This window comes from Panthera leo, chromosome D4 (assembly GCF_018350215.1).
Source record: "Panthera leo isolate Ple1 chromosome D4, P.leo_Ple1_pat1.1, whole genome shotgun sequence".
Taxonomy (NCBI): Eukaryota; Metazoa; Chordata; class Mammalia; order Carnivora; family Felidae; genus Panthera; species Panthera leo.
The window spans coordinates 62,068,705-62,096,438 of NC_056691.1; the positions used below are offsets into that span (position 1 = coordinate 62,068,705).

Consider the following 27,734-nt stretch of genomic DNA (forward strand, 5'->3'; position numbering starts at 1 on the left):
CATTCATTAAAGATGAAGACAAGTTTGAACTCAAAGCCTATTCCAATTTAAAGATTTTGGTGTTCTGCAGCTTAAGAAAATGGCCACTATAATGAAGCACACAGCTAAGGATCTCTCAAAGAGGCCAGAAACAAGTCTGATATAAGCCCTCTAAGATGTATCCACTTGGACTTATAACTATTAAGACTTGGCCATTTAGAGAAGAAATTAGCTTTCTCTAAATAATGAACATATTTTGAGACTACTATACAAAATCCTTAAGATGGTAAGTTTATTTCAAATACTAGACTGATTCGCTTGACTAGGTCAATCAAATCTCATATGCAAGTCAGCATACTAGATAAACAAGTGGCATGGAAAGGATATATAGTGTATATTAAACTCTTCACCCTCAAAATTAACCCCTGGTTAAAATAGGCTTTCATGTCTATAAACAAATATATTAAGTTCAGGAGCAAAAGTGCTAAATTCCTAAACAAGATTTCTTATTCATGTTTCCTTTGTCGTTTGTTTTGTTCTTACTTTTACAAAGGGACACAAACCCTACAGTATTTCAGAAACTTGTTTCTTCTAATTCTGACTGTCCCTTAATCAGGCCAACTACTTCACAAACATGCTATAGGTTATTAAAGGGACCTGATAAGAAAGAGAAGAAGAATCAAAATGAGCACACAGCCAGATGGGTTAGAATAGTTATTCTTGTATGAAAAAGGTATTAAGTGTTTGTTAACAAAAAAAAAACCAAAAAACAAAAAAACTATAACTGCTATTACTATTGCTTCCAGAGCCCTTTTCCACTAAGAGATTTACTTAAATGAAGCCTGTGAACTCTTTAATCCACATGATTAGGTCATACATATGAACTACAATTCAATGCAAGTCTGGTAAAGCCTGTAAAAGGATGCAAATTCTTATACTCCTCCCTATTTCTTTCTGTAGATACCTCCTCTGGCCCACTCACCTGACTTCCTAAGGAGATGTCTTAGAATATAGCAAGGAGACACAATCTGTATCTTCAATCTCTTGCTTTCAAGTGGCTCTTTCCTCTTTTAGCATTCTTAAATCTCTCCCATCTGGGATAGGTGGGTGGGGTCTGTGGACATCAGGGACCGTGTCTTATTTGACTATGTATTCTAGTAAGCATTTCAATATGTCTGTTAAATGATTAAATTGATAGAATGGAGGAACTGGAAAGGCTAGGTCCACAAGTTTGTAGTTTCTTATAGTTTGCTGAAAATATGGTGCTGGAGGGCAGGGGAGGCAAAGGCTGATAGATGGTTTCTTGAAGAATTAGGATATGGCCTAGTAAACAATTACTGGACAGGCTCCTGGCTTAAGGGCAAGGAAAAGACATACATTAGGGGCTCCTTCTTTCCAGACTGTCCAGTTTGCTGGCCAGTAAGCATTTAAGCACAGGTTCATGCTTAAAACAGGATCAATTTTAATACCAGAAGGTGGAAGGGAAGGATGAAATAAAAGTCAATCAACAATATTATACCTTCATCCACATGTATCCAATTCACATGGAAAGTTACATTTATAAAAGTAACATAACAAAAGCAACAGATCTATTACAAAGGCCTTACAGGTCATCTGGATCCAATCTTCAATCTAGTGCTTGAATCAACCCTTTACAAACCAACCGAATGGGTAAGAGTCCTTGCAGGGACAATTTGGGGGTACTTACTAGTATGACCTAGTAGGGGGAAAAATAAGCTTTGGAGTCAGACATACCTGAGTTTAAATCCCAGTTCCACCACTTACTAGCCGTATGACCTTTCTCAATTTCCTCAACCTAAAATGGAAATTATAATACCTACCTGCAAGGTAGTTCTTAGCATTAAAAACAATGTATATAAAAAGACTGGCACAAAACAGCATCATCAGGGACCTACTACGGTTCATTACCCTCCGAGGCATATCCATATTTTTAGGCAGCTCTATTAGAGAATTCTTCCTTAAACTGTGCCACATTAATAACTTCCAGACAGAACTCAGAATGGAGCCTGTGAGACCATATAATATAAATCTATGTCCTGTGGCCAATTGCCCAAGTTTTTTTCAATTGAATAAAGAGTACTAATTCATGAACAACTCAAGGTATTCTTTGGGTAATATGTTTTCCCAAATAACTGCAATTAGCCCACATTTCCAATTCAGTTTCTAGGACAAGGTCAATGGCACGTTTTATTTCCCTTTCTTACAACACACAAAATACCTCAAATAAGAGAACTGCGTTCTAGTTTTAACTCTGCCACAACTCTGTCAGGTAACCCTGGGAAGACACTTTGCTCCTCTGGGTCTCAGTTTCATTGCTAAAGTGGATTGGACTAGATAATCGTATACCAAATTTTACAGCTTTTGCTACATGTGGACAATCCTAATTTACCTTGGAAAATGCTACCTTGGTTATGCATTTTATAAATGGCATTTTCTCTGTATATCTTCAACATTTTACTGAAGTTCTTTAAATAACTACACTATATGTTATTCACTCAGTAAATATCTATTATGTACTTATTATCTGCTAAGTATTATGCAGAGAGCCTGGGGACGAATACTGAGAAAAGACAGATACAGTAACTTAAAGCTAAGGCTGTAGTAGGTGCCACCAAATAAACTACAGCATACAAGTGTTCCCAATGAGGTGAGCATGTAGTATTATGGAAAGACATAAAAAAGGGTTGGGATAAGGGTAGGAATATTGATCTAGGAAGGTGACCTGGAGAAAGTGGCATTTAATCTAAGACTCGAAAGATGATTAATACTTAAATTAAATGAGAGAAGAGTGACCCATCTAGGCAGAAAAAATACCATGACTAAAGGTCCAGTGACTAAAGAATATAGAATATTACAGAAACTGAAAGACGTTCAGTATAACAGGTACAGAATGTGGGAGTGGAGAGAGGCAAGATATACAGATGTAGAGGTAGGAAGGGAGCAGGTCATTGGGGGCTTTCTAGGTCAAGGTAAAGGACTTTAGACCTAGAGTTAATGGAACATCATTTACGGGTTTTAAGATGAAGTGTAACCTTATTCAGTGTGTACTTTAGGAAAGACCACTCTGGCTTACTTTTTAGAGAACAGAATGGACACACGTAGGACCTGAGGCACAGAAAACAAATTAGGAGACTGTCACAGGAATCTGGGTAAACTGGACTGTGGCCTCAAGTAGGGCAGTGGCAACCAGTAGGCAGTAATAAGCGTAAAAGGGTCAAATAAAATGCAGATGGTCTAGGAATAAAGATTATGTGAGTGTTTCAAACCTCTCTGGCTCAAGCTCTCCACTTGACATATTCTTTAACATCTACTACATAGTATGCCCTGGTTTTAAATGCCACGAATGCTGAGTAAGACATTATTTCCATCCTCAATGTTTCTTCCTGGCGCACAAATATAAAAAACAAAATAATGTAGCAAGAAAAAAAAAGTGGTGTCCAGTACTACGTAAACACAAAAGACAAGAATCTGATTTAGACAGGGGGCAGAATAAAGGCTTCCTAGAAGTAGTAGACGATACATGTTTAAAAAGCGTCAACATGATTTTTCCTTCTAAACTTGCCACACCCACACCCTCACCTCCAAACACCGCCCTACAGGAAAAATACAGAACTGCAGTACTGTGTGTGTTGGGGGGGCGGGGTGTGAAAGAGAGGAAGAGAGAAAAGGAGGGAGGGGTTTGAGTTTTTGCTACTACTTTTAAGATGTGGGATAATGGAATCAGATATATTTTTCTCTTAAAATACAAACGATCAGCAAATTAAGCTGTTCCCTTTGTGAATGAACCTTAATTGACTTTGTGTATGCAATACTATCTCACATATGAAAAAGGCTTCCCAATCACCCCTTTCTAGCAAAGAAAAATACACGCGTAGCAAGATGAAAGAAAAAAACTAAAAGATGCAACTTCATTACCCCTCCCCCCGCAAAAAACAAAAATAAAATTATTACTTACCAGTCAGCATAAAAATTTACTAAAGCAACATCAGCATTGTCTGAAATTGAAAAACAAAACCAAACAACCTAAGTTAATTATGTCTTTGTAACTGACATAATCCAAGATTTGGTTTTCCTCATGGTCTTCTTCCCATTTATGTAAAGGCCCACTAAAAATACACAATAACAATTAAGAAACCCGCACACAGGGTCATGGATAGGTTACATAATTTGTGGGAATCCATGATCCTTTTCTCTATATTCTCCATCTTTATACCTTCACTGAATGAATATAAAGCAAAAGAAGAATCAAACCCAAATCAGGCAAGTAAGCCACTAACTCATTAAAAGTGAAATGGAGGGGCACCTGGGTGACTCAGTCAGTTAAGTGGCCAACTTCGGCTCAGGTCATGATCTCACAGTTCGTGGGTTCGAGCCCCACATCGGGCTCTGTACTGACAGCTCAGAACTTGGAGCCTGCTTCGGATTCTGTATCCCCCTCTCTCTGCCCCTCCCCCACTTGTGCTCTGTCTCTCTGTCTCTTCGTCTGTCTCTCTCTCTCCCTCCCTCCCTCTCAAAAATAAATAAACATTTAAAAAAGTGAAGTGGAATGATCTGAGCTTTAACAATCTAGTTTTTGATCTGCCATATACATGAATAAACCAAGAAGTGACTCTGCAAGAAAATTCTATTTCACAGAAAAGACCTGTGTAACTAAGCTATGTGTAAAGCTCTTGTACAGCTCAGATGTCCCACCTAGTTGCAACAAGAAATCTACAACCAATAAAGTTGCAAAACATGTACATGTTCTAGTTCCAATCCATTTAACAGCTCTTCTCTGTTGCCAAAATAACTTAGTTATCATCTGCATATGAGGATGTGAAGACAGGAGACTAAACGTACTACAGAGAAACTTAGATAAATTCACTCACTCACAAAAATAAAAGTTATTCTAGAATTTGAAAAATGAAAGGAGAATTTTTTGTAAGTTTCAATTCTCTTCTTCCTTTTTTACCTTCAAAGCACTTTTTATCCACTTGCTTCTTCATCTAAAGCAGTGGTTCACAAACTGCACTCCCTGGACCAGAAGCACCTGCAGCATGTAGAAACTTACAGAAATGCAAATTCTCAGGTGGGGTCTAGCAGTTTCTATTAGAAACTTGGAGCCAGGCCCAGCAGTCCGGATATTATTAAGTCCTCCAGGTAACTCATGTATGCTAAAGGTTACAGACCATTGCTCTAAAGAGATCCCACATTGTAGGAATAGACATTTTAGCATTTAAAACCAGTTCCAAGGACACAAAACAGCATATGAGGCTCAAGAATAACTCTTTTCACTTTTATTATTTTTGGTTTTGTTCTGCTTAAACCAGTGGAAGGCTTTTAAAAAGAAGAAGGTAGAAATCATTTATGCATTGTACATTTTCTTAAATCTCCTGAATTGTGATTTTTCCATCAACCATGTGTTCACCTTCCCTCTACTACTTTTAAAAACAGAAATCTTTTCCCTGCAAGTTAATTGTATCCACAATCACACTGTCAGCAAACAAGCAGTCAGTAAAACACTTAACTTAATTGGAGCAATGACAATAAAAGATATCAGAGTCAGTGAATTAGTCAAAAGTTAAAAAAGACAAAAGATGTCTAGACTGTGTCCTAAGACCACAAACTTTTAGTACTGCACAGTGGAGACTCCTGGCCTCTAATCTAAGTAGGCTCTAGCAAAATACGAATTGTTAAGGTGGCATTTATGACAAGACAAAGAAATAAAATGAGATTAAAGTTTATTTGTAACACATAAAGGAGACATACACATTTTAAGAAATTTTACTGAAAATCAAAACCAAAAGTGTTTTGTTAATTCAGTAAACCATGGAAATAATCAGAATGCCAGCTCCTCAAGCTGTTCTAGTAATTGGGATTTAACTTTGTTTTTGTATATAAACTAACTCTTTATAAAGAAGAAAAGTGTACTTTAAAAATACCAAGGTACTTACTTAAAATGTCATCTATATTTTCTGTATCAAGACTTGTTATTTCAGTTGTTACAGGAGTAAAAACCCAAGTTACCTGGAAATTTTAAAAATGTGAAATTAATAAATGTTTCCACAAAAGGTAAATATTGCAGAAAGTCTAATAAAAAGAAAATTTATGCGTAAAGTTGGTTCCACTTGTTATTTACAAAATCATCCATCAATTGGTTTTAATTGTTATTATCTTTATTTTTATTTTAACCCTTCACTAGATCAGTGAAACAGGGGAAGTACTAACTTCTTAAGCCTAGAAACTGATCAAATAAATAAGACTTCCTATACATCCAAAAACACAAAAGCAATTGTTTCTAAACAATGGAGAAATTAAGAATTTTTTCATTCTCTTAAATTAATATTTCAAGAACTTTACGGAGCAACAAGAAAAAAATGTACTGGCTTACTATCAATTTTGAAAGAATACAAACTAAAGCTAAGTTTGCTGACTCTATCCCTACCATGTTTCTAAGATAAAACAAAATGATAAAGATAAGAATTCAAGAAAGACTTTTAAGTTGTGAACCAGAAGCCTTTCTTGCCTCATCTCACATACTGGTGATAACAATGTGTCAAGGGACAGGCTATTAAAAGAGAGTAAGAATTTTCTGCTTCCAAAACATTAAACCAAATTTCAAGTTTATCAAAGACAATATTAGCTTGCCATCTGCAAAATAAATACAAGATTCAACTTTAAACTAGCAACTGTTCACTTAGTTTAAAAGGCAGTACACTTAGTCTATTTTATTTTTAGGTTCCATCTTTAATACACCTTGTGTTTAAGGAAATCCTTTCACTGAACCACAGCTATTGAAGACAACTAATGTCAGGGGTCCTGGTAAGGCACTGATGGCTACTCCCCTGCCCACCCATTTCACAGACGCTGTAGTAATCACTACAGTTACCACTCGAAAAATTTTTACTTCACCAACAATTCAATTTCTGAATGGTACAAAGAGCCATGTTGATGCTGATATGCAAACAAGCCCAGCTAATTATTTGAAATATCTCTGTACATTCATTATTTTCTTAGAAAAAGCCAAACAGCACTAGCCTTATTTTCAAGTTACCAAAATTGAGTAGCCAACAGTGGACTACTATTTCTGCTAGCAACCAATAAATTATACTCTACTAAAAGTAAGCTACGTAAGTTAAAACCTCTGAATGTTTGACATATATAACTAGTTGCATCATTTTTAACACCTTAAAAATTAACTGGAGGCGAGCCTGGGTACCTCAATCAGTTGAGTGATCTCACGGTTTGTGAGATTGGGCCCCACGTTGGGTTCTGCGCTGACAGCACGGGGCTTGCTTAAGATTCTCCCTCTTTCTCTGCTCCTCCCCTACTCTCACTCTCTCTGTCTCTCTCAAAAATAAAGTTAAAAAAAAAAAAAAAAAAAGGAGTGGGAAGAAGGAAGTTTTACTAGGCAAAAAAAAAAAAAAAAAAAAAAAAAGTGGGTTGGTTATTGAAAGTCACTTTCCTTTTGGGGATGGCAGAAGTCTATTAGGCATATTACCTAACTAGTGCTGATCAGGTATTTCTTGGCTGACTGGTTTAAAATTCCATTTCTGGGAGAGCTAAAACTGTAATTAAGTCTTAGTTTGGTAGCACGGGGCTTAGCATAAGTAACTCCATTTGAGCCTGTTTTGTGTTTAAGAAATCCAGATATACTGATACAAGATTTTAGAGTGAATTGTGTGTTGAAGAAAAATTCAAGAAGGTGAAGCAAAAATATACAATTAAGCAACAAAGTTGGTCTTTATCAAAGTCATCATTAAATAACTTGACATTTATGAAGTATCTACTAGGTACCAAGGGCACAAATGCATAAGGCATGGTATGCTCTACCATCAGGAGCTCTCAAAATTGTGGTAGTAAGGAGGGGAGAAAAATGTTAAATACAGATAACAGTCTTCAGTTGTATGATCTAACTAACCCCATTTTTGAAGAGTTACTTATCCATCAAAGTACGTTTATAAAGAAGTATATTCTAAATTTAACTGCTTTCTACTTTGAAATATTTACATGGCAAAAGTATTTAAATGCCAGATGATAAAAAAATCGAGGCAACACTCAACCTGGCTGCATTAAATACCTGTTACTTTAGAAACATGGCACCAATAACCATGCAACTGATAAGCCACATTCAGCTAGCAGCTGTGTTTAAGAGGGCCCAAAGCAAGAAAACAGTCTCTGACCCAATCATCTCTGCACCCTGTAGGGTGTAAAGGAGGTGTTTTATCATTAACATTTTTATCAATATGCAGTGTAAAGGAAAAGACAGCCTGTTTATTTGAATTGTTAGCAAGCTCCACTAGTCTGACAAATTGTTTCTTTTCATGTCAGCCCTAAGTCTAAACAAAATTCTTCCAGGGAAACATCTTCATGTGTTAAATTCTATAGTGCTTAAGTAAAATAAAGACAAGTAGCTCTAAACCAGGAAGAGAGGAGGGTAATCATTCATCTAAAAGTTAAGACTTGAAGTAAACTTTTAAATGTATTTTCTTTCAAAGAAACGGCAAAAACCTACAAAGACATTTTGAATATGGAAGATCTTAACAGACATGGAGAATATTACCCTCTGATGATGAAATATTTAGACAACATATGTAAATACACAGACATAAACTTAGGAAATATTTTACAAGTTGGTCATTCTCTTCAGTTCATTACCTCTTTTTCTTGCCAACAGAGAAGAATCTCCAATCATCTAGAAGTCACTGCATAACTCCATCCACATGCAATAAGTACCAAATATTAAACATTTCACTCTGAGATGTGTCTAGTGACATGATCTTATTACATAAAAGGCCCATTGGTAAAAAATGGTATTGCACCTTAATTCATCAAAAAAAAAAAAAAAAAAAAAAAGGGTGATAGGCTACCTTTAAATAGAAGCTTCTTCAACAAGTAAAGAGTATTTTCTACCCTTAGCAGGTTTTTTAAGAGGTGTCTGGGTGGCACAGTTGGTTAAGCGTCCGACTCTTAATTTCAGCGCAGGTCAGGATCTCACGGTGAGATAGAGCCCCATGCCCGGCTCTGTGCTGACAGCATGGAGTCTGCTTGAGATTCTCTCTCTCTCCCTATCTCTCTGACCGACTTGTGCTCTTTCTCTCAAAATAAATAGACTTAAAAAAAAAAAGGTTTCTAAAAGTTAAGAAATCCTTGGGAATTAAAAAGCTTTCCTTTCCTGGGGCACCTGGGTGGCTCAGTTGGTTAAGTGTCCAACTTCAGCTCAGGTCATGATCTCACAGCTTGTGAGTTCGAGCCCCACACCCAGGACAGCTCAGAGCATGGAGCCTGCTTTTGAATCTGTGTCTACTGCCCCCTTTGCCCCTCCCCCACCAGCACTCTGTCTCTGTCTCTCAAAAATAAACATTAAAGAAGATTTAAAAAAGAATAAAAAAAGCATTCCTTTCCTTCAATTTCCCTGTGTCCTCCATGACCACGTAACTGGCTACTGATGCCAGTGTGCCAGCTGTTATTTCCATAGCATTTCTGAAGCCACCCAGCAGTCAGTTGCTTTTCCCCAAGCACACCCCACAATTTTTCTGCTTCCTCTTCTTTGCATACATAGTTTCCTCTACCTGGAAAGTTCTCTTCTCCACTACTGCAGAATCAATCCTTCAAAGACTGACTTCCTCTTCCATGAATAGCTGTCTGATTCTCCTGGTAAAAAATAACTTCCCTTTTCCGGGTACCTTGGTGATTCAGTAGAGCGAGCGTCTGACTTTGGCTCAGGTCATGATCTTGCAGCTTGTGAATGTGAGCCCCTCACTGGGCTAGCTGCTGTCAGTGCAGAGCCCGCTTTGGATCTTCTGTCTCCCTTTCTCCCTGCCCCTTCCCTGCTTGCACTCTCTCTCAAAATTAAATAAATTAAAAAATAAAATAAACTTAAAAAAAAAAAAACTTTCCTTTCTCAAAAGTTTCACCCATTCCATGGGGTGGGGATAGAAAAAGGAGAGATACATGCTAGTGGAAATTAAAATCTTCTCTGGATTAGATATCAAGTTGAAACAAGACACAAGAAAAGATTGGTTACATGACAAAAGATAGTTTTTTAGAAATAAATTTTGTGAAGATATTTTTATTAAGCACTCTCAGTGTTAAGTAAAATTTTAATTGTTACAATATTAAGGTAAATATATGCGTAACACTAGTGCAAAATGTTCTAGCGCTCACTGCTAAACCCAGTACTGTTCCTCTTTTGAGAAAACATTAACTGAACAAGACGCTAATCCCACAGGATCTTCTTCAGAAGTATGAGCTAACATCAGTGAATTATTAAAGCTTCTCTGTTCATAATTATGCAAATATAAATTACCAATTTTTCCTTATACATGAAGACCATTTGAGTGGCTACTGTTCAAATATATCCTTAAAGGGAATACTATGGCACTCCCTAAATCGAGCATTTCCCTTCAATCTAACCTGCCCACAGAGGCCAGACTCCTCCTTCCAAAAGCTGCTTTGCATATATCAAACCCTCTGCCAAAAAGAATACAAGAACAAAACCAACCAAACAAACAAAAAAACCTCCAAGGGTTTTTCTCTGCTTACAGTATAAAAGCCTAAACCTTGAACCTGGCATTTAGGACCATCCACAAACTTGCTTTCCTAAATAACATCCTACTGCTCCCCATTCATATCCCATCCTCCAACTAACAGGAACGTTCTAGTTGGCCATATACTCTCGCTTGCTTGAGACACACCCAGTTTATGCCTGGTTGCTGTGGAATATCACTAACAGCACAATTCCTTTCAAGTGGGTCCCAGTTTGGGCAATAAATTATATGGTCACCATATTAGCAGGAGACCTTTGGCAATGGAAAGGAATTATAACAAGCTCCTCACAAATCCCAAATTATTAATAAGTATGTAATGTCTTCCCACACGATATACAGTAAAAGGAAATGATGAAGAGAAAAGAATAAAGATGGATGCAGATACGAATGCTGCTGAACCAATTACTAACCTCACCCACGGACTTGATATATGAGGCTCTTCACAAGGGAATACAATCAGTAGCTCAGGAAAACCCTTCAATGGTCACTCACAAACAAACAATACAAATCCTGAAGTTATGAATCCAAAATGCAAGGGGTCTATAGTACATGCAATTACTATAATGTGTCTCCTTATTCTCTTGCATCCATACTTTCCTTGTGCAGTTTCTTCTTACAATGTCCTGCCTGGAACAGCTAGGAAGGTTTATCTAGTTTTCAAGACCTAATTCAAAAGCTATCTTTTCTATGAGGGCTTTCCTGATGATCCCAGAACCCAGTGATTCATTTCTCTTCTGAACCCACAGAGCACTTTCTGGAGGGTGTTAACAGATTATCATTCACACTGATTACTTGTGCTATCATACCTCCTTCAGGAGACTGAGTACCTTGAAAAAGAGACTGTACCTTATTCAATTTTGTATACCACAGATCCATTTACTATGACACCCTATTTGTATACAGTGAGTACTCAAATACATACAAAGTGAATGAGAAGATAGATGATGTTAATACACTAAGAATTTAGAGGGAGGGTGCTGGAGGCGAGAAATGGGGGAAAGAAGTTCAGAAATGGGAACAGCCAACATTTTTAACATGTTTGAGGATAATAAGGTTATCAAATAAGAATGAAGCCTATTAAAATTTGTTTTTAATTATGTAATGGTGAAGAGCACACTACTAGGTAATTATTTACAGACTCAAATTTAGAGTGAACCTCAGAAGTGATCTTCCTGCCTCCTGCAGAAAGCCCTCTACATCACTAAGTGCTGTCCTGAGTTCCTAGGCATACCTTCTTCAGGTTCCCCTACAGGTATACTCTGATGTGATTTCTAGACACTTCAGCCCATAGCACTTCAGCACCCTCATTTAAGAATAGCAAGGGCACCTGGGTGGCTTAGTTGGTTAAGTGTCCGACTCTTGATTTCAGCTCAGGTCATGATCTGACAATTCATGAGATCGAGCCCTGCCTTGGGCTCTGCGCTGACAGCATGGAGCCTGCTTGGGATTCTCTCTGTCTCTCTCCCCGCCCTCCCCAACTCATGCTTGCACGCATGAACACTCTCTCTCTCAAAAATAAACAAGAATAGCCATGTTACATTAGTGGATAAACTTCTAATATTTCTTATATTGTCTTATTTTAGGACCAGAATCTAATAAACTATCAGGCAGAAGAGGTGATTGGGTATTATTTCTGTTAGCAAGATTTATAGTCACAAAGTATTTGCTAGGCTTTGCCTTAAATGTTTTATTACCATAATTTGATGAGTTTAGAAAACAAGAAGTGTTTCTTTTAAAGCTGAATATCTTAAAACCTTGCTATTCAAATAGTTCCTGAACCAGGAGCACTGGCATCAGTTGGGAGCTTGTGAGAAATGCAGACTATCAGGCCCCAGACCTACTGAATCAGAATCTCCACTTTAACAATATCCCCAAGTGATTCCTATGCACAAAGTTTAAGAAGCACAGCTTTTAAAAAAATTATTTTAATGTTTATTTTATTTTTGAGGGGGGAGGGTGGGAGGGAACGAGCGGGGGAGGGGCAGAGAGAGAGAGAAAGAGAGAGACACACAGAATCCGAAGCAGGCTCCAGGCTCTGAGCTGTCAGCGCAGAGCCCACTGCGGGGTTCGAACTCACAAACTACGAGACCGTGACCTGAGCTAAGTTGGGCAAAGCAGCACTGCTTTAGACAGCAAAGGCTCCAACTCTCCAAGCAAGCATGTAAACCCATTTTAAACTCTGTACAATGTTTATGGTCCTCAAATATGAACACAAGAACAAGTAAGACTCATTTGTGAAAAGTCTGTATTGACATGCAAATTACTGTGATTTTAGAAAAATGTGGAATCTGTAATCTTATTAGAAATTTACAAAGATGTTAATTTTTTAAATGCCTTCTGCTTGAATAGAGATTTCTGCATGAAAATTACTGGCATAAAATGGAAGCTTTAATAGAGAATGTTTCCTTCCATGTGGCATTACCGTTCTCAATTGACATTACATCTGCTAGGCATTCTGCAGTAAGAGCTCAGTGTATTTTGCTAAATCTTTCATTTTCCTGCCTTTCTGTTAGGAGACTCTCAAAGCCCTTTACACACTATGTCTCTCCTATAGCAAGAAATAAGTGATGTACAAGGCAACAGCTCTCTTCCATTCTAATCCAAATTGACAAACCAGCCTACTACCTGAAGTCCAGATGCCATGGGACCCAGGCTGCTTCTCCTCCCTGGGGCCACTTCTCTGACTCTCAGTTTTGCATTAAGCTGGCAGGCAACAGAAGCATAGAGATTTTTCAGTCGACTGCAAGGAGCTAAGAGATATGAAAGGTCCCCAGAGAAAAAAGACTGAGGCTGACAAGCACTGTAAGAGCCTTGAAGCTGTGTATCAATTGAGGCACATCTCACTGTTAGTATTCCCAGAAGCATTATAATGAACTAGAAGTTCAAAGAGAGGGGAAAAATAGAACTAAGTATAGAATAACCCTGGCAAGCTACTTTAACCCTCAAATGCTCAGTGATACAACATTTGGCCAAATGACACAAATTTTGGACAAGTCAGAACCAGTCTGCTTTTATAAAGAAACATTAGAAAAATTATACCATTCTTCATTAAAGAAGTCAAAATATGGTGGGTGCAGACATGTTTGGGAAAATAAATTCTATACCCAAAGAATAATTCAAATGTAGGTAATATAATCCCCAAACTCAAATTCTGCCAGTAGAAACAACAATAGAAAATAAAAATATATTGTTGCAATTCGTATTTTTTCTTGCACATTAGTTGTTTGATCAAGCATGGGTTTCCATTAAAACTGATGTCATTTCGGGGCGCCTGGGTGGCTCAGTCGGTTAAGCGTCCGACTTTGGCTCAGGTCATGATCTCGTGGTCCGTGAGTTCAAGCCCCACGTTGGGCTCTGTGCTGACAGCTCAGAGCCTGGAGGCTGCTTCAGATTCTGTGTCTCCCTCTCTCTGACCCTCCCCCGTTCATGCTCTGTCTCTCTCTGTCTCAAAAATAAGTAAACATTAAAAAAAAAAAACTGATGTCATTTCACAATGTACTACAAAGCTTCACTAATCAAAACAGTATGGTACTGACACAAAAATAGACACAGATCAATGGAACAGAATAGAGAGCTGAGAAATAAACCCACAAGTACATGGCCAATTAACCTATGACTAAGGGGACAAGAGTATACAATGGGGAAAAGACAGTCTCTCCAATAAATGGTGCTGGGAAAATTGGACAGCTACATGCAAAATAATGAGATTGGACCACTTTCTTACAATATACACAAAAATAAACTCAAAATCGATTAAAGACCTAAATGTGAGACCCAAAACCATAAAAATCCTAGAAGAGAGCACAGGCAGTAATTTCTCACACTGGCCTTTGCAACATTTTCCCCTAAGGCAAGGGAAACAAAAACAAACTATTGGGACTACATCAAAATAAAAAGCTTTTGCACAGGGAAGGAAACGGTCAACAAAACAAAAGGCAACCTACTAAATAGGAGAAGATATTTAAAAATTATATATCTGGTAAGGGGTTAATATCCAAAATATATAAAGAATTTATACAACTCAACACCAAAAAGAAACAAACAAACAAAAACACACCCCACAAACAAACAAAACAAACCAACACCAAATAATCTGATTAAAAATGGGCAGGGGTGCCTGGGTGGCTCAGTCAGTTAAGTGTCCAACTCTTGACTGCAGCTCAAAAGGGCAGAGGACCTGAACAGACATTTTCCAAAAGACATATGAAAAGATGCTCACTATCACAATAATCAGGAAAATGCAAATCAAAACAATGAGATATCTCCGCATACTGTCAGAATGCCTAAAATAAAAAAGACAAGAAATAGCAAGTAACTGGTGAGGATGTGGATAAAAAGGAACCCTCGTGCACTGTTGGTGAGCATGTATGCTGCTGCGGTCCCCGTGGAACACAGTATGGAGGCGCCTCAAAAATTAAAAGCAGAAATGCCGTATGATCCATTAGTTTCACTACCGGGTATTTACCCAAAGAAAACAAAAACACCAATTCAAAAAAATATATGCATTTCTATGTTTATTGCAGCATTATTTACAATAGCCACGATACTGAAGCAACCCAAGTGTCCATCCATAGATGAAGGAATAAAGAAGGTACAGTACGTGTACACATACACACACACACAATGGAACGTTACTCGACTATTAAAAAAAAAAAAAAGAGGAGATCTTGCCATTTGTGACAACATGGATGAACCCAGAAGGTATTATGTTAAGTGACATAAGTCAGAGAAAGATAAGTATCATGTGATTTCACTTATATGTGGAACCTAAAGATCAAAACAAATAAAAAGCAGAAACAGACCCATAAATATAGAGAACTGATGGTTATCATCAGAGACGGGGTAGGTGGGTGGGGGAAATGGGTGAATGAGAGTGGGAGCTACACAGCTTCCAGTTATAGAATGAGAATGTCACAGAAGAGGCGCAGCATAGGGAGCACAGTCAACGGCACTGGAACAGCGTTGTATAGTAACAGGTAGTGGCTACACTTGTGAACACAGCATAATGTATGAACTTGTCCCATCACTATGTTGTACCCCTGAAACTAATGTAACACTTTATGTCAACTATACTAAAAGAAAAAAAAAAATGGGGGTGCTGACAGTGCAGAGCCTCCCTGGAATTCTCTCTCTCTGTCCCTCCCCTACTCTATCAACATAAATAAATAAACATTTTTAAAAAATTGATGGGGTGCCTTGGTGGCGCAGTTGGTTAAGTGTCCAACTCTTGATTTTGGCTCGGGTCATGGTCTCCCAGTTTCGTGAGCTCGAGCCTCGCATCGGCTCTGCACTGACTGCACTGACCCCACGGAGCCTGCTGGATGGAGCTTCTCCCTTTGTCTCTGCCCCTCCCCCACTCGCACTCTCTAAACAAACAAACAAACAATAAATAATTAAAAAGTTGATGTCATCTGTGTGTTTGGTTCCCCACTGTATTCTAAATACGGGATGAGAGCCTAATACAAGACGATATGTTAACTGTACTGGAATTAAAACAAAAAACAAAAAAAGGAAGGGGATCAACTAATTTACCTAGAATAGACAATGTAGTACTCTGACCTTCACAGAAAAGTCCAAAGCTTTTCAGAAATGGGATTGATTTTCTCAATGTGTGGAAAGGGTTTTTCTCTTAAAATCACCCCATACCCCTCCTCTAAAACCTAAAATTCTAGCAATGGTGGTACTAACAAAGCATGGGAATTGGGAGAAAAGTTAAGATGATAATTGTCTTCTTTTTCTGTACACAGTCTGGAACCAGAGGTGGGGGGTGGGGGAGGAGGAGGGAGGGTGGTGTGAGACAACATCCCATTCATCACTGTCTCCAGAACAAATACTTGCAAATATATACCGAGAGAAAATTATGACTACTCTTCTTGTGCTGCACTGTAATTCTCACACAGGATGCCTCATGAAACCAAGTTCCCTTAATGGAATCTACATACATGTTGGTACATATATTTTTTTGTTAGATCATTCACTCCATAAATATTTCACTGAGTCATCTACTGTATACATGCTAGGCACCGTACTAGGCACTAGGGATAGGGTTGTGAATAACATTATATATATGCATATATATACAAACATCTAGCAAGATCATCAAACTTAAATTCTCTTTCACATTGAAAAAAAGAGAAAGAGAAGATTCTCTCTGTCTGAAGTATTTTAATTGAAAAGACATCCATAGTTCCTGGCAAAGTCATTCTCAAAAGACAACTGCTGGGCACCAAACAATGAGAATTACACAGTATGTCATAGGCTCTTTTTGCTTAGGCTTTCGAGAAGCTTTGAGTTAATCTTAATGCAGACAACTACACTGACACTGTTACTGAACAATCTTAACATTACCAAAAGTGGAATGACCAGATATTAATGCTTCTTTATAGGATACAATAGGAAATAAAAAGCACCACTTACAAAGTATTAACCCAAAAAACTGAACCTGACCTCAATCTCATCAAGCCCAAGAACTAGTACAAGGAAACAATGAATACAGAGTAAAACACAAAATGACACCATGGGGATCCAAGAAGCCATGTCAAGAGATAGGAAATTTTAGGGGCACCCGGGTGACTCAGGCAGTTAAGCGTCTCACACTCTTGATCTCAACTCAGGTCTTAATCTCAGGATTGTGAATTCAAGCCCCATGCTGCACTCGACGGTGGGCATGAAGCCTACTTAAAAAAAGAGAGAGAGAGGAAATTTTACAGGAAAAATGACAGCTTATCTTCACCGGGGCTCCCCCCAAAAGCAGATCCCGAGACAAGTAGTCCAATACAAGCAGTTTATTTGGAAGAAAAAGGAAGTACCCATAAAGAAATGGGGAAGAAGGATGGGGAAGATACCCACTATACAACATAATACAGTGAACTAAATGCCAATGTTTTTACTTTTTAAACAAATTTCAAGGTTTGTACCATATAGGCCCTGATATATCCTAAACTGTATAATTTAAATCCTTTAACTGTCTTATTTGCCAATTTCTGCTGGTGGCATATTTATTTCTAAACTGCACAAAGTGAAGAAAATGCCTCCTATATACATCAAACAATGTCTGTATTTCACTACTAAACATATGGCCCTGACCCTTCTTGGTAAGTCAACAACCTTCAATGAAGAACTGTTCTTTGGTAAAACCTTCAGTTTCTTGTCTTCCATATTCACTAGTTCTGGAATGACTCTCAGGCTTTTTGGTTTCCTTTCCGTGAGTACTATGTTCTACGATAAAAATATTTTCATTAACAAATCCAAGAATGATTCCATTTTTTTTAAGTTTATTTATTTTGAGGGGGAGAGAGAGAAAGCACATGCACAAGTAGGGTAAGGGCAGAGAGAGATGGGAGAGAGAGAATCCCAAGCAGGCTCTGCATTGTAAGCACAGAGCCTGGTGCGGGGCTTGAACTCACCAACCATAAGATCATGACCTAAACGGAAACCAAGAGTCGGATGCTTAACTGACTGAGCCACCCAGGCACTACCCAAGAATGATTCCATTTTTATATAGGCCTAATGTGTTAATCCACTGCTTAAAAATCTGTATCTTCAAAATTGTACTGTTCCTTCAGATCAAACCAATTCTAAATGTCAATCAGAACTAATCTTTGAAAGGCCACATAATTGCTGGGATACCTGTAGTAATTCAATCACCAGATGAAAGAATCATTGGCTGCCCCATAGCCCACATACTGTTTTAATTAAGTCTGCAAAGGGGCGCCTGGGTGGCTCAGTCAGTTAAGCATCTGACTTCAGCGCAGGTCATGATCTCACAATCTGTGAGTTCAAGCCCTGCGTTGGGCTCTGTGCTGACAGCTCAGAGCCTAGAGCCGGCTTTGGATTCTGTGTCTCCCTCTCTCTCTGACCCTCCCCCATTCATGCTCTGTCTTTCTCTGTCTCAAAAATAAATAAATGTTAAAAAAAAAAAAAAATTAAGTCTGCAAAGCAAATGGATTTGTCCTTTCCCCTTTGGTCTAAATTTCCTGCCCCCCGCCCCATGATAGTCTCAAAGCTTTCATAAATATTAAGGGTCATTACTTCATGATCTCCATCACTACCATGTAGTGTTTTAGCTTTCTAAGCAATTTGACCAAAAGTAATCAGGGAATGACCATGGTTTATTAAAGGGAAATCCAAATTTAGGACTCTATCTCACTTGTGCACTTCTGTCTCCCTTTTCTTAGTTGCCATGAGATAAAGAAGGAACAAGGATGGACCTAGAGGGTATTAGGCTAAGTGAAATAAACCAGATAGAGAAAAACAAATACCATAAGATTTTGCCCAAAAATGAATCTAAAAAACAAATGAACAAACAAACAAAAAGAATCAGACCTACAAACAGAGAAGTTTAAACTGATAGTTGCCAGAGTAAAAGGAGGTTGGGGGTGGGCAAAATGGGTGAAGGGGAGTGGGAGATAGAGGCTTCCAGTTATGGAATGAGTAAGTCACCAGAATAAAAGGTACAGCATAGAGAACATAGTCAGTGGTATTGTGATAGTGTTGTACGGTGATGGTAGCTATACTTGTGGTGAGCAGAGCATAATGTACAGAGATGCTGAATCACTATGTTGTACACATAAAACTAATGGAACATTATGTGACAGCTATACAACCCCAACCCAAAAAAGCAAGTCCACATGATACTAAATAGTTTACAGTCCTCTGAAAGGACAATAAACATTATGTATATAATAACTTTTATTTACTTTTCAGCTAAGTAAGGCTATAAGATGACCTACATAATACATTAAAAATTTTTATCTGAGTTACCAGATATTCACCAAAGGGGTTACATCTAGAAAGGGGGAAAGAAGTTAGGAATGGGAAGAGGTAAAGGGACACAAGTTTTCTTTTTTATTCCACTTATTATATTTATTTCTTTCTATATCAAATTGTTTACTCTAGAATGTTTTCCTATATCATTTGAAAAATTACTAATTAAGCAATATAATTTGTTTTTACTCCTTTGATCAGTGAGGTTAAGATTTTTTTTTAATTTTTTTTAATGTTTATTCTTGAGAGAGAGAGAGAGAGAGAGAGAGAGAGAGAGAATATGTGAGCGGGGGAGGGGCAGACAGAGAGAGAGAGACACAGAATCCAAAGCAGACTCCAGACTCTGAGATGTCAGCACAGAGCCCAACGCGGGGCTTGAACGAACCATGAGATCATGACCTGAGCTGAAGTTGGACGCTTAACTGAAGTTGGGACGCCATCCAGGCGCCCCAGTATGGTAAGATTTTTAAAAGATTTCCTAACAGTGAATAATCCTTATCTTCTTAGAATAACTCCATCTGCTCAAGTTGCAGATTTATTTAATATTCTACTAAATTCTATATGCTAATATTTTACTAGGATATTTGTGTTAATATAATGGTTGAGATTGTTCTGTAGTTCTCCTTTTGGGTACTGCTTTTACTAGATATTTAGATATTTTACTAGATATGTAGGTCTTCAAACAAAAATTGGATAAGCTTCACCTTTCACAGTGAGTTGAAATAGTTTTGATAACACAGGGATGAGTGGTTGAGGAGAGCCTTTGGAGGCAGACTGCCTGGATTTGCATCCTAGATATGTCACTTCCTAGTGGTTGACATTGGGCAAATTAATCATTTTGTGCCACAGTGTCCTCATCTATAAAAAAGGGGTGATGATGATGATGGTGATATGATTTCACAGTGTTATTTTGAGAATTCATATACAGCACAGAGCAAGCGTTCATAAGTTCTTACGTATTTGTAAGCATTCATCCATGAAATCGTCTGAGCCAGGTGCTTCTGGGGAGGGTACCGCTTTGTAACTTTTCTATGTAGACATAGTGATACATATAGATTGAACTGCTATTGGACATACTATAGCACTACTATTTATCTATTTCTACTGATAGACATTTGGGATATTTCTAGATTTTATTATTACAAACGATGCTGCATCAACATTCATGTGTTTCTTTATGCATATTAGAAGCATTTTTTTGAGGGTCTGTAACTAGGAGTTAAATTGCTATGTCTAAGCACACGTGGATCAATTTTAGCAAATATTTCCATATTCTTATCAGAGCGCCCCTTCTGTTTTTTATAATTCTCTACAGATGCTTTGGTCTTGACTAATTCCTTCCTCCTGTTTTCACTATTATCCTTATTTTTGATAGCTAGAATTTAGTGTTTTATGAGTACATTCCAACACCCATATTTATTCAACACAGTGATTACTCATACTTTACATCTCAGTTGAGTGGATTATGTCTATGAGCAGATTTTTCAAGAAGAGAACATGGGCATTAGACTTCCCTCAACTCTGGAGACCCTTCCTCCTTATTTCTCACATGAAGCAGTAGCTGACTTTGCCCTCCCCAGAGCTCTGAACACCAGCTCTGTGGATCTTCCTTTCAAATTCCTACCTTTTGATGACGATAATCTCTTATTTCCCTCAATCTAGGCATAGAACTACTTCCCAGTGTTATTACTGTCTTTGTTTTTTGCTCTTTCAGCCCCCAACATCTATGTAACCAATTCCCCATATTAAATCCTTTCCCATATATTGGTGGGAAGGAATGAACAATCAGTAATTGCTAATCAGTAATTACTGATCAATAATCAGAAATTACTAATATCAGAAATGAAAGAGAGGACATCACACTACAGATCCCATGGACATTAAAAGGATAATCAAGAAATACTATGAACAACTCTCAGTCCACAAATTTGATAACCTAGGAAATAGAACAATTCCTTGAATGACACGATCTGCCAAAACTCACACAAGGAGAAGACGACTATCTACATAGGCCTATATCTATTAAAGAAATTCAATCAAAAATCAACAACCTTCCAAGAGAGAAAGCACCAGGCCCAGATGGGTTCACTGGGGAACTTTACCACACACTTAAAAAATTATAATTCTTTATAATCTCTTTGAGAAGACAGAAGCAGAGGAAATACATCCTAAGTCATTCTAGAAGCCAGTGTTACTCTAACACCAAAATCAGACAAAGACATTACGAGAAAACTATAGACCAATTTCTCTCATAAATGCAAAAAGATATTAGCAAACTGAATCCAAAATTGATACAAAGAATTATATACCATGACCAAATGGGGATTTATCCAAGGAATGCAAAGCCAATTCAATATGCGAAAATCATTCAATATAATCCATTATATCAACAGGCTATAGAAGAAAAATCATATGATCACATTGATACATGCAGAAAAAGCATCTGACAAAATATAATACCTTTCATGATAAAAACTCTCAGTAACCTACGAATAGAAGTGAACTTCCACAACTAGTTAATGAACCTCTACCTCTACTATCATACTTAGTGGTGAGACACTTGAAGCTTTCCAATTAAGATCAGGTACAAAGCAAAGATGTTTGTTTTTCAAGACCATACTGGATGTCCTAGCTAATGCAATAAGACGCAAAAAAAGGAAATAAAACATACACAGATTGGGAAGGAAGCAACACAACTGCTTTTGTTTGCAGATGATAGATAATCTATGCAAATCCAAAAGCAATAACAACAACAACAAAAAAGAAACCTCCTGGAACTAATAAACAATTATAGCAAGGTTGCAGGATATGACATCAATAAACAAAAGTCAATCGCTTTTCTATCAGTATCATTTACATTGGCATCCTCCAAAATGAAACACGTAGTATTAATCTAACAAAATATGCATAAGATCTACATGAGGAAAACTATGAAACTCTGATGAATGAAATCAAAGAACTAAATACATGGAGAGTTATTCTATGTTCATGGATAAGAAAACTCAAAATTGTTAAGAGGTCAGTTCTTCCCAACTTGATCTATGGATTCAGTGCAAACTCAATACAAATCTCAGCAACTTATTTTGTGGATACTAAGAAACTGTTTCTAAATTTCATATAGAAAGGCAAAAGATCCAGAATACACAACAATTGAAGGGCAAGAACAAAATTGGAAGATTGACACTATCTGATTTAAAGACGCACTCTAAAGCTACAAGGAACAAGACAGTGTGACACTAGCAAAAGAATACACAAATAGACCAATGGAAAAGAAGGCTCGTAGACTCATAAATAGAATCAACTGATCTCTGACAAAGAAGCACAAGCAATACAATAGAAAAAAGACAGCCTTTTCAACAATGATGCTATAACACCTGAACATCCACATGCAAAAAAATGAACCTAGACACAGACCTTATACCTTTCACAAAAATTACTTCAAAATGGATCACAGACCTAAATGTAAAACAAAAAACTATACAACTCCTAAAGGCAATAAATTTAGATCATCTTGGGTTTGGTGATGACTTTTTAGATATAACACCAAAGGCATGATCCATAAAAGAATGAATTGATAAGCTGGATTTCATTAAAATTAAGATTTTCTGCTCTGCAAAAGGCACTGTCAAGAGAATAAGATTATAAGCCATACATTGGGAGAAAGTATTTACAAAAGACACAACTGACAAAGAACTTTTATCTAAAATATACAAAGAATTCTTAAAACTCAACAATAAAAAAACAATCTGTTTAAGAAGTGGGCCCAAAACCCTAACAGACACAAGCCATACAGATGGCAAATAAGCATATAAAAACACGCTTTGCAGGGCACCTGGGTGGCTCAGCTGGTTAAGCGTCCAACTTCGGCTCAGGTCATGAGCTCATGGTTCATGAGTTCCAGCCCTGTCTTGGGCTTTGCGCTGACAGCTAAGAGCCTGGGGCCTGCTTCAGATTCTGTGTCTCCGTCTCTCTCTGCCCCTCCCCTGCTTGCTCTCTGTCTCTGTCTCTCTCTAAATTAAACAAACATTAAAAAAATTTAAAAACATGCTTTTCATCATATATCCTCAGGAAAATGCAAATTAAAAGGACGAGATACCACTACACACCTATTAGAATGGCCAAAATCCACAGTGCTGACAATATCGAATGTTGGCAAGGATGCGGAGCAACAGAAATTCTCATTCATTGTTGATGAAAATGCAAAATGGTACAGCCACTTTGGAAGATAGTTTGGCTGTTTGTTGCAAAGCTAAACATCCCCTTAACATGTAATCCAGCAATCCATGCTCCTTGGTATCTACTCAAAGGAAGTGAGAACTTATGTTCGCTCAAAACCTACCCATGGATGTTTACAAAAGATTTTATAACTGTCAAAACTTGGAAGTGACCAAGATGTCCTTCAGTAGGTGAACTGATTAACTGTGGTACATCCAGATGAAGGAATACTATGCGGTGCTTAAAAAAAAAAAAAAAGGAATAAGCTATTAAGCCGTGAACGAATATACAGGAAACTTAAATGCACACTACTAAGTGAAAGAAGACAATCTAAAAAAAAAAACTACACTATGTTTATTTCCCACCATATGACATTATGAAGTATAAGGCAAGAAAAAGCAAAGCTATTAAGATAGTAAAAATATCAGTGGCCAGAGTTTAGAAGGAAGAGATGGATAAATCAGTAGAGCACAGAGGATTTTTAGGGCAGTGACACTACTTTGTATAATACTATGATGATAGATACATGTCATCACACATTTGTCCAAACCCACAGAATGTACAAAAACCAAGAGTAAATCCTAATGTAACCTCCAGGCTTTGCGTGATAATGATGTGTCAAGGTAGGTTCAACAACTATAATAAACACGCCACTTTGGTGGGGGATGTTGATAATGAGGGAGGCTAAGCACATGTGAGGGCAGGGAGTACACAGGAAATCTCTGTACCTTCTGCTTAATATAGCTGCGAACCTGAAACTGTTCTTCAAAAAAGAAACTATTCATTCAAAAATGAATACACATTAAAAAGAAAAAGTTATCCCTTATTCCATTATTAATGCAAATTAAAGTTATTTTCCTAAATATCTTTAATGCGAAAAACTATTTAATTCACTACTTTTCTTTTATCTTTTTTTAATTTTTTTTTTCATGTTTGTTTATTTTTTGAGAGAGAGAGAGAGACAGAGTGCAAGGGGAGGGGCAGAGGGAGAGGGAGACACAAAATCTGAAGCAGGCTCCAGGCTCTGAGCCATCAGTACAGAGCCCAATGCAGGGCTCAAACCCACAAACACTGAGATCATGACCTGAGCTGAAGTTGGACACTTAATCGACTGAGCCACCCAGGGGCTCCATTACTTTTATTTTCAAGCCTAAAGAATAACATCTGAGATATATACACATGCACATGAATAGTTTATTTCTTTCTGTCTATGGATCTATATAAATATAGATTTGGGGTCAAAAAGGACCACAGAGGCTGCAGTGGGTTGAACAGGGCACCCCCAAAATTCATGTCACCCAGAGCTTCAGACTGTGACCTTACTTAGAAACAGGGCTCTTGCGGATATGATGATCACAAGATGAAATCATCCTGGATTTAGGATTTAGGGTGGGCCCTGTATCAAATGGCTGATGTCCTTGCAAGAAGAGAAGAGACCATAGAGACACAGAGAGGAAAAGATGATGTAAAGATGGAGGTAGAGACTTGGTGTGATCCATCTATAAGCCAAGGAATGCCTGGAGCCACTGGAAGCTAGAAGAGGCAAAGAAGGATTCTCCCAGAGAAGATTGAGAGGGGCAGTGGCCCTACTAGTTAGTACCTTGATTTCAGGCTTCTGGTTTCCAGAACAGTGAGAGAATAAATTTGTTTTAAGCCACCAAGTTTGTGTTAGTTCATTGCAGCAACCGTAGGAAACCAATACAAAAGCAAAATCATGTTAGTTTACATTTAAGAACTAAGTACAAAAAGCAAAGAAGTCATGACCACTCATACATGTATTTGGCAAAGCAAATACACCACTAGCAAGAAGTCTTCATCATTAGAATCCTTTCATATGATAATGACCTTGCATTTAAAAACCTAAGACTGTTATAAAATAATGAAAACGTTATTTCACTATAGAAATGCCTCTCTTCTTGCTCTATTTTACTTTTGTCAAGGAGGTGGTTTTATGCTCTTGTATTCATTTGTTTCCTTAGTACCTGTATGATGCTTGACAAACAGTAGAGACTCCACAATGTCTGCTAAATGAACAGACTGAACTAAATAAAGTTCTTCCATTTTCAGACATTCTACAATTCTATAAGACCACAAAAGAAGCCTATCTACTTAAAGCTGGGAGAGGCCATGAATAACATTTGTTTTGCAATCAGACTAGGAAGCATTTTCTGAAATCTTTGCTTGAGGACTAGTACTCAATTATGACAGTGAAAGGATCACTTTTAAATAGGGAAAAAAAAAAACAAAACATGTGCTTCACCATAAAGCAGGAATTCTAGAGGCTCCCTTCCCTCAAGTATTTTAAGAAAAATATTTGGCCTGCCTCAGGACAAACTAGCAAGTAAAAAAGTGACAAATCAAAAAATACCACATTCATCTTGGATTTAATTTAAAGAGGGAGGGGGAAAAAAGCAAATTTCAATCAGCTGGAGTTTACATCTTCTATCACTGTGGAAATTATAAGCATAATTCTCCTATTTACCAGGAAGCGAAGCGACTACAGCAATCCCAATGAGCATTTTGTTTTTAGTAATCAAGAAAGTTGTCCGATAATGGGTCTATGTAGGCTAAGCAGTCTTCTAAATCGAACTCCCCCAGTAGTCAAATAAATGATCATATGCAAAAGTCACGAAAACATACTTTAAAAAAATTTTTTTAATGTTTATTTATTTTTTAGAGAGAGAGAGAGAGAGGACTGGGAAGGCGCAGAGAGAGAAGGGGACAGAGGATCCCAAGCAGGCTCCACACTGTCAGTGCAGAGGCCGATGTGGGGCTCAAACCCACAAACTGTGAGATCATGAACTGAGCCGAAGATGGACGCTCAACCAATTGAGCCACCCAGGCGCCCCCAAAACATACTCCATAATTTTGAATTTTGTTTTCAACATCATAATATATAAAGACAGCACTGAAAGAGGACCATAAACTATAATAATTACTCAGCCGTAAATTACTTCTTAGCATCACCTTAATCAGCCTCTCTAACCTGTACTTCACTAGGTCAAAATGATAGTTATTTAGAATTACAAAGCCGAAGGGGCCCACGTCTATCTAACTGCATAATACCTCCACTCCCATCTTGTGCAGGACTCTCCCTGACAGCATCCCTGGCAGAATAGCCATTTGGCCTCCCACGGGAACACCTGCTCTGAGAGAAAGCTTTTGACACGGCAAACCAACCCATTATGACATAGCACCACTAGAAACTTTTACCTTTACTGGGAGGCACATCTGCTCACCTTTCCCTTCTACACATTCCTCACAATTCTACCATGTACAGCTCATCAAGAACACACCCACAAGCTCCTGGCAGTCCCTGGTTGAGAACCAGTGGGGACGGAAGCACTGAAGCAGGTATGGCCTGTGGGGAACTGAAAAGCACATTCTGTCCTTCAAGAGCTTCGTGACCATGCGTGCAAAGTTAGCATACAAGATACATGATGCAAGTACTGCAAGGCTTACACCAAGTATCCGAGAAAAATTTAGAGAGAGCAGAAAAGTGGCAGAGAGCACTGCCATGGGTTAGATGAGCAGAGCAGTTTCTATGGGTAAAGCGAGGGAGTAGCAAAGCCTGGCTTTTCACATAGTGCAGTATTGATAGATACACTGGAAGGTTAGGCTGGGCCGGATTGTTAACAACAACAAAAACAGGGTATAAGGAGAGTAAGTATAATACCCTTGAAAGCCAAATAGAGGGGTTGATCTCTGCTGTAGCAGAAAAGAAGGGAGCATGGAAGACTTCTTGTCAGTGAGGAGCACCATTTCAAGACTAAGGTTAGAGGTCCATATTCTATGAGGTAAAACTACACAGTTAAAGAGTGACACATAATATAGGGGAGGGATACAAAGGCCTAACCCGGGGTGGGGGAAATTTGGGAGACTTTTAAAAGAAAGTAAATTGGTCACGATGACACACTAAAGGGTAGAAACATTCAATGAGCCAAAGCTATAAACCTAGGTGACTGACATAACTCAAAGGAGAGGAAGACTGTCTTAGAGAAAGAACTTCTGTGCAGTTACTGATCTACCTCAATGTCACTACTTATCTGCCTTGTTCAGTCAGTAAGAAAACAGCTGACAGAAGATGAGGTGCCTTCTACCCACCAGCATAAAGAGGCCAGAAATGGCATTTGACTACATTTTATAACCAGGACTAAAGCACTAAGGGAATAACTGAGCCCAAGGCACTAACCGAGACACTGACAGACTCCTCGGCCACTGCAA

General features: G+C 38.0%; 2 protein-coding genes across 4 annotated transcripts in view; one reads left to right on the plus strand and one right to left on the minus strand.

Annotated features, from left to right (window-relative positions):
* Nucleotides 1–27,734, minus strand: part of ERP44 (endoplasmic reticulum protein 44) — a 94,324-nt gene that overhangs the window by 51,207 nt on the left and 15,383 nt on the right. Inside the window, exons 1-4 of one of the 3 annotated variants that reach the window (XM_042913676.1) lie at nt 26,578–26,709; nt 25,111–25,197; nt 5,934–6,006; nt 3,956–3,995 (exon numbers count right to left, since the gene is read on the minus strand). In XM_042913676.1, the coding sequence (XP_042769610.1) occupies nt 3,956–3,995; nt 5,934–6,006; nt 25,111–25,197; nt 26,578–26,694 (317 nt within the window). In that variant the 5' untranslated portion in view covers nt 26,695–26,709. Of the gene's footprint in view, nt 1–3,955; nt 3,996–5,933; nt 6,007–25,110; nt 25,198–26,576; nt 26,710–27,734 lie in introns of those variants that run through there. The other 2 variants (XM_042913677.1, XM_042913675.1) reach the window with 2 other exon arrangements.
* The window catches only part of INVS (inversin), a 173,909-nt gene continuing 172,911 nt past the window's right edge, over nt 26,737–27,734 (plus strand). The window contains exon 1 of the mRNA XM_042913663.1: nt 26,737–26,864. The gene's annotated coding sequence lies outside the window, so the exon portion shown is untranslated. The remainder of the gene's footprint in view (nt 26,865–27,734) is intronic.